Source organism: Rattus norvegicus, chromosome 1 (assembly GCF_021556685.1).
Source record: "Rattus norvegicus strain SHRSP/BbbUtx chromosome 1, alternate assembly SHRSP_T2T, whole genome shotgun sequence".
NCBI classification, from domain to species: Eukaryota; Metazoa; Chordata; class Mammalia; order Rodentia; family Muridae; genus Rattus; species Rattus norvegicus.
The window spans coordinates 96,117,173-96,125,118 of record NC_141534.1 but is presented as its reverse complement, the minus strand read 5'-3'; the positions used below and the strand labels follow the sequence as shown (position 1 = coordinate 96,125,118).

At 46.5% G+C, this 7,946-nt stretch overlaps 1 protein-coding gene across 1 annotated transcript; it reads right to left on the bottom strand.

Annotated features, from left to right (window-relative positions):
* Positions 1-257: 257 nt before the first annotated feature.
* Positions 258-1,802, bottom strand: LOC103689966 (MARCKS-related protein-like). The gene has a single exon (XM_087606977.1). The coding sequence runs from the start codon at positions 1,604-1,606 to the stop codon at positions 1,007-1,009; it is 600 nt and encodes a 199-aa protein (XP_087463103.1). The 5' UTR covers positions 1,607-1,802; the 3' UTR covers positions 258-1,006.
* Between the last annotated feature and the right edge of the window lie 6,144 nt (positions 1,803-7,946).

Sequence of the window (7,946 nt, the reverse complement as noted above, 5' to 3'; positions counted from 1 at the left end):
CTCCAGCCTTGCAATTACCCTGAGCCTTAAAATCCCTTCATGGACACTAAGCCAAGGGATATCGGGCATCTCTAACTCCTTTTCTGTAGGCCATCTCTTGACCAATGCCTCGGCCAACAATTCAAGCTTTTTTTTTTCTTTTTTCTTTTTTTTGGAGCTGGGGACCGAACCCAGGGCCTTGCGCTCGCTAGGCAAGCGCTCTTCCGCTGAGCTAAATCCCCAACCCCTCAAACTTTTGACCTTTAAAAAAATGCACGTTTTTTTTTTTTTTTTTAAGGGACAACATTTATTCCTTTTCCAAATGTTACAGTAAATCCAGGTGGAAGAATGGTTTTAGCAGTTAGAAAAAAAAAGTACAAATCTGGGGTTTGGCCATTAAAAGTTATTTACAACAATGGGAGGGGGGAAAGACAACAAGGAGTTGTTTCACATTACAGACCTCCCTCCCGCCTGAAGCCTAATACTTGCTTATCAAGTCAGAGACACGGTGATTTCACAAGCTGGAGGTTTGAACTTGAGTAAGACATTTATAAAAACCCAGACAGGGGCAATGCCCTCCCCAGCCCAGGTGCCACAGGGCACAGCACAAGAGACTAAGAATTCAACAAGGGAAAGGCTGGACGCTCGGGGTTTGGGAGTGTAAGCCCCACTTCTGGCTCAGGGGCTTGAGAAGCAGGATAAACAAAACGAACTTGGAAAAGAATTGGAAACCCAGCAGTTGCCTTCAGCGGGGATGGGGCTTGGGAAGGAGAGAGGCAGGAGCATTTCACATCACTAACCTAACTTGGGAACCGTAAGGGACCATCTTCAACTGGCCTAATAGTAAGACCAAATGGCTGATGGGAGAATCCACAGGAGGGAGAAGAGGGAGCGTGGCTGGGACGGGGCAACAAGCCCCTTCCTTTCTGGGCACAGGAAGGCAGCCAGGGCACAAGGTCCAGATGGTGACCTCACAAGGACAGCACAGTTTTTGCAGCTTAGAGATCACCCACCAGCCCCCGCCCAGCTACTCATTCTCAGCACTGGCAGATGCGGGGCCACTCTCTGGGCCCGAGGGAGTGGATGGCTCTGCAGCCTGGGGCCCTGCCTCTTCTTCCGCGTCTCCTCCCTTGGAGACAGCACTGGCCTCTGCCCCCTTGGCCTGGGGCTCTTGGCTCTCCGGGGTGGCAGCAGCCTTCCCTTCTTGGGCAGTGCCCTCATCACTGCAGGCGCTGATTTCCCCCTGCTCTTGCTCTTCCTCTGTTGGTGAGGAGGCTGAAGAATCACCCCCACCCTCCTTCCGATTTCTCTTGAAGGACAGGCCACTCAATTTGAAAGGCTTCTTGAAAGAGAATTTCTTCTTCTTCTTGGGGGTCTCCTTGGGGGCGACCTCCCCCTTGGCCTCAGCTTCCTGGCTAGGGGGCGCTGGCTCGATGGCATCACCAGTAGCCCCAGCTGCCTCATCTGCTCCGTTCACGGGTGGTGACTCCCCTTCACCCTTGGGGGTTAAGTCTCCATTGCTTTTCACGTGGCCATTCTCCTGTCCGTTGGCCTTCGCGGGGGAAGCGCCCGCTGCCTCCTCGGCGGTCACGTCGCCCCGGGGAGCCTTGGAGCTCTGGCTGCCCATGATGGGGGTCTGCTGGGGGCGCCCGGAGCCGCCCCGCGCTGGCGCCGCAGGGGATAGTTCGGCTGGGACAGCCCGGCGGGCAGAGGGGTGGGGCTGCGTCCGAGGGGGAGGGGTACGGGGGGCAAAGCGCGCTGCACCCCTGCTCCGCAGCTGACCCGCTAGCTGCGCCCACTGCTGCTGCGCTCCGCGCCAGAATGCCCAAATGCACGTTTTCATATTAAACCTAGACTCGTCACTCAAAGAGGGCTGGAATCAATAAACTCAGCCTGGCCCTGTTTTATGTTCCTTCCTCCATTATCTCCCACCCGTATACTCTGTTCTAACACACATTCCCCAGACTCCTGCTTGACTGAATTAGCAAACTCTTTAAGTTCCTTAGCAGTAGTGTGCACTCCCCCTGGGTCCTATGTTCTGTCTCCTGTCTGGTGTTTGGTCTAGAAGCAACTATTGGTGGGCCCTGAGGGACATCAGGATTGTCACATGTGGCATCTGTTTAGGGAAAGTCACTGATGGCTTAGCACACAAAGATTAATTTCCTTAGTCGTGGGTGGAAGAGACAGTATTTCAGAGGGTTAGGGGGGAAGTATGTTTTCTGAGGATGGAGAGACTTTTTCCTTGGGTCAGATAAACCTTTGAGAATCTGAGAGTTCTCAGCTTCAGTTCAGCTCTTCCTCATGCACCTCTATCCCATTCTTTTTTTTTTTTTTTTTTTTTTGGTTCTTTTTTTTTTCGGAGCTGGGGACCGAACCCAGGGCCTTGCGCTTCCTAGGTAAGGGCTCTACCACTGAGCTAAATCCCCAGCTCCCCTCTATCCCATTCTTAACCAGTGAATGCCCTCACTTTAACCAGGACTTGAAGTTTCACTCTAACCCTGCCAACCACAGAATGGGGGCTTTGGTTTGATTGTCTGCAACTTGAGCTCTGTGGCTTCTGGAGAGAAGATTGTCCTCCAGGGCACACTCGGAAACCTTTACACCGTTGATGCACATCTGGAGCAGTCAGTTTTATCATTGCTCTCACCACTGTCCTTGCCGTATTCCGAGATGCTAGCAGTTGGTTGATTTTATCACAGAGATCATACTTCTCCGTTGTCAGTTTGTTCAGGAATGCCAGGAGCAATGCCAGGAGCAGCCAACAAGCCGCATCATTTTCCTTATGTGCAGGGTCACCAAACCTGTTGCCTCCCACAGTTAGTGATCCAGTATAATCCAATACATTTATCTCCTTTGTAAAATAGTCCACACCACGGGCTTTCTGTACTCTTCGAACTTCCAAGAGAGGCTTCAGTAACTGTGTTGGCAAATTGGAAATCCTATATGTGGGGGAAAATATATTCTAATAAATATATAAAAATCATTATATGATTATTAGAATAGCGTAACAATGGCTGTCTACCAACAGAAGGGAATGTCAGAATCTCAAAGAAGTAGGCTGCACGAAGGCCAGTGGGGGAATGGACTTGCTGGAGTGGGCAAAAGCAAGCAAGCAGAGCGGCCAAACCTTCTTGCTCCGCGTGCCAGCAGAAGGTGTAGTCCAGATGGAAGACGGCTCTTACCGCCTCAAAGATGCAGATTACAAGCAGATCTTCTCATTTAAGAAAAAAAATTCTCGGGCTGGAGAGATGGCTCAGCCGTTAAAGGCTAGGCTCACAACCAAATATATAAGAAAAAAAATTCTCACATGTGTGCCCAGGCACTCATATTTTTAATGTAATAATTAATTACTTAATTATGATAAAATTGTGTTTATTTGTATTTATTACATATTAACATATTGATACTATTTTATAATATAATCATATATGTAATAGAGTCATGTATAATTATATATAAAATATAATTACTTATAATAAATATTTGCTTATAGTTATGTATATTAACTATGTATATATGAATATACAAAAATATATAGAAAACAATTATTTTTTTTGGTTCTTTTTTTTTTTTTTTTTTTTCGGAGCTGGGGACCGAACCTGGGGCCTTGTGCTTCCTAGGCAAGCGCTCTACCACTGAGCTAAATCCCCAACCCCAGAAAACAATTATTTAATGACTACTAGAACTAGTCATTATATATTATATATCACATATCATTTATATTTATATATTATTGTAGGATGATGTCACAGGTGAGGCAGGTACAGGATAGAAGGAGGCCTGTCATTGGAGGATAAGGAAGGATGGGCAGGGGAGAAGTTTGAAGGAAGAGGAGGGGAGGGAGGAGGAGACAGGGCAGAGGAGAGGGGCAGAGAAGCCGTGGCAGGACAAGATGGCAGGTGATGTTAAGATTCTGCTCTGTGTATTTACAGGTTGTTATTAATGTTCTCAAGGGATGGATGGTACCAGGCTTTGTATGTTTAAGTGGGCAATTATATCTTACCAATTGGATCTAAGATAATTGTGTTGTGTGGTCTTTTATGTGAGGGTTTGAGTGTAGGAAAGTGTGCGGCTGGGATGTGTTTCCGCCAAGATATCTAGCAGATATTTGGGCACCGAGGTGCAGACCAAGCGGGGTAAAAGACACAATACTTTTTATTTTTATATTTTTACAACAACATATTATACATTATACACTACATACTACGTGTTATATTGCATATTACATATTTCATATTTTATTATATTTATATATCAAATGTCATCTAGCATATTATATGCCATATGTCGCATATTATATGTGAGAAATAATGTAGTAAATATATAGATAATTCTTTAATGACTACTAGATATAATTAACTAAGTTGACAACCAAGAATAGCCATCCCAAGTCTACCCCTTTTCAATTTGACACACAAATGTATCTCACCTCTTCTCTGTGTAGCGGGACAGAATTCATACTAGTGAAAAATCACCACGAGTGCCGAGAGTAGAACAACCTTCAACTGTGGTGTAGATTTCTATCTTCCACGCCATAGCTGAGCTCCGCTTGTTAGGACTCCATAGGGAGAAACACAGCAAAAAAAACTCGTGGTGGTGTGCCGCAGTTTCTTGCCGCTCCCTTGGACTCGCGCTGATTGGCAGAGTGATGTCAACTGAGACAGCTGAGGCAAGACACTTGCTGAGGTGAGACCTGTGGAGGACATGTGATATTTGGAGGGAGTATAAAAAAGACCCAACAGACTGCGATGGAGGTTGAGGCTTGCCTATGGAGCCTGCTCGGCTTGCTTGCATAGCTAAATGCTTGTTTACCTCACCTTACTGATCTTTGCTTCCCTGAGAGAGGCAGAGAGAACTTCTCCTGGTTTCCCCGCTGATCTTGCTGACTGGAGCTGAGGCGGAGGCCCGGCTGGCTGTCTCTGCTGCTGATTGTGTTAGTCTACTGACTGTTGAGAGCTGGACTGCTGGTATAATCATGAAGGTTTTGACAGTACATTGAGCTGCCGCCGCCGACCTGTTAGCTGAACTGCCGATTTCCTGAAAACAGAGGGGAGTTGCTCTGAAGAACCATTTGTAAACAGGTCCACTTCCCCTGTATCCTTTCTTTTCCGCTACCTCTGGTGGGTGGTGGGCTAGAAGGGAGGGTAAAGAGCATTTGAAAACATCCTTAAAAATAGACATTGAGGGGCTGGGGATTTAGCTCAGTGGTAGAGCGCTTACCTAGGAAGCGCGAGGCCCTGGGTTCGGTCCCCAGCTCCAAAAAAAAGAACCAAAAAAAAAAAAATAGACTTTGAGGGGTTGGGGATTTAGCTCAGTGGTAGAGCGCTTGCCTAGCAAGCGCAAGGCCCTGGGTTCGGTCCCCAGCTCCGAAAAAAAGAAAAGAAAAAAATAATAGGCTTTGAAAAAAATTAACGTTACAGCTAGCTGGTTAGCCAATGACTGAGCAGGGGAGAGAATCGAGCTGGACTTCCAGGCAGGGGAGGGAGTGGGGAGAATCAGGGATAAGTCACAGGGAGAGAGTCCAGGAGATATCAGGAGAGAGCACCTGGAGCCCAGAGAGACAGTCAGTAGTAACACACAGTCGTCATGGAACTCTGCCGGGAGGCACCCGGATGAGTTTAGAGGATTAACCTAGAGTAACCGTTCAGTTGTTGCATCCTTAGATTTTGAAAAGGAGATGTAATAGACCAGTCTCAGTTACTTGGGAACTAAGTAAGAGGAAAACTGAAACACACTCATTCAGCAGCCACTGACTGGGTACACCATAGGATTCATACTGAGGAAACCAAGCAAACAAGGAAAGTGGAAAGCCCTTTCCTTGTACCTCAGCCCTAGTTTGGCACGAGAGCATTCATGACGGCAAGAAACCTTATAAAGGCAGAGCATCAGAGGGCCTTCAGTTATGTTAACACCTTAATGATATATTGCGTATTTCATACTGGTGAGAAATCTTGTCAGATTGTTAAAAAGTGTGAGAAACCTCTTAAGATCACCTTAGTATCAGCGTTAACGTTAACTTAATGTACTTCAGGGAATCCACATTGATTAAAAGAAAAACCATCGATGTAGGGAAAATGGAGGGGTGCCTGGGCGCTTAAGAGTCTTAACTGCTCTTACAGAGGACCTGGGTTTGTGTTGGGTTCCCCGCATACATAATGGGCAGCTCACAATTACCTGTAAGTCCAGTGCCAGAGAATCCATCAAACACCTTCATCTGGCCTCTCTGGGCACCTGAGTGTATTTAATGTAGTACACATAAATTCAGGCACACATATACATCCACGCAGTTTTGTTGCTGTTAGATTAATCTAAGAGTTTTTAAAGAAAAATTCCAACTCCCGACTTAACATATCCCCAGAGTTTTCCCTTTGTCTCTTAACTGTGTCTTGTATGTGTGCATGTTTGTGTACATGTGCATTTGTGGGAGGGTACACGTGTGTGTGTGTGTGTGTGTGTGTCTGTGAGTATCCTCCTTAATCACTCTTCCACCTCATTTCTAAAAAATATTTAAAATTCTTATCTTATGTGTATAAAACTCTTATATATGTGTCTGAAGTGGAAACTTATGGTTTCCTTAGAAAGTCGGATGTGCTGGATGGTGTTTTGCTTGGGCAGACACACGTAAAGGAGTGTTTTTCTGAAGAGGACACAGGTGAAAGTACATAGCTATTTGAAGGAACGCTTCACTGAAGCAGACACAGGGAACGGATGTTTTGCTAAAGCAAACGTGGGAAATGATGTGTGGTGAAGGACTCTTCACTAATGACCTGCATGTTCACCTTGCAGTTCATGGCTGAGCTCAGTTTGTTGTCACTCCGTGGAGAGAAACTCACCAGAAACCTTCTCATGATATTCTGGTGGCTTCTTTCTGGAGTGATGTCAGCTGACACAGACTCTCATGGGTTTTGCTAAGACAGGGTCACATGCCGAAACAAGACACGGGGTGGGGCAAGACCCATGGAGGACACTCGATGTTTGGAGTGTAAATAGGACTCAATGGACAGTGATGGAGGCTTGCTTGTATAGCTAGCGTTGCAGCGCTTCTCGGTCTCCCCTCTGCTGATCTTCACTTCGTTGAGAGTGGCAGGGAAAAGAGCTTCTTCTGTCCTAATTGATCCTTCTGGCTTGTGCTGATTTGTTTGAGACCTGGCTGTTTCTGCTAGGTCGTGCCACAGCTGTTGATTTGTGTTTGCTATTCCCAACACTGCTGAACTGGACTGCTGGTGTATTCATGAAGTATTTTAAACAGGATCGAGTTGCTGCTGCCGCCGCCGCTGCTGCTGCTGCTGCTGATAATGATGATGACAGTGACAACGATGACAATGATGATTGATGATTGGTGATGATTCCGAAGGACCCCATGGCCTTTCGCCAGCCTTATACCCACCTGCCTCAGGCCAGGGCTAGGCCAAGTTCCACTCTCCACCCACAGTTCTCAGGAGGAGCAGGAACATTCGTGAAAAACCACAGAATGTACTGACTTACAGTCACCTGACCCTCTGGTCCCAGATAGAGTTCGAATGCATGTCATAATCTGCCCAGGCTTGCTAGCCAATAGATTCAAAGGTCAGTATGTTTAGCCAATAAGTTTAAACTGTAACCTTGCTGATGTAACCTGTACCCCTAAAAAGTATGAAAACTGCTTGTTACAGCCATTCGGGGTCGCCTTCTAGTCACTTGCCACAACGGGCTGATTGAGGGTCGATCCCAACGTGCTGGAAAATAAACCTCTTGTGTTTGCTTCCAACTCCATTCTTTTTTTTTTTTTTCTTTTTTTCGGAGCTGGGGACCGAACCCAGGGCCTTGCGCTTGCTAGGCAAGCGCTCTACCACTGAGCTAAACCCCCAACCCCTCCAACTCCATTCTTGTGTCTCACTTGGGGAGGTCTCCTGGTAGTTAAGACTCACTTAGAGTCTTACAATTCCTATGAACTGAACTGCTGCTTTCCTGACAACACAGATGCGATT

Coding starts and splice junctions, on each gene's coding strand:
- LOC103689966 (XM_087606977.1), bottom strand. CDS start 1,606: ATGGGCAGCCAGAGCTCCAAGGCTCCCCGGGGCGACGTGACCGCCGAG.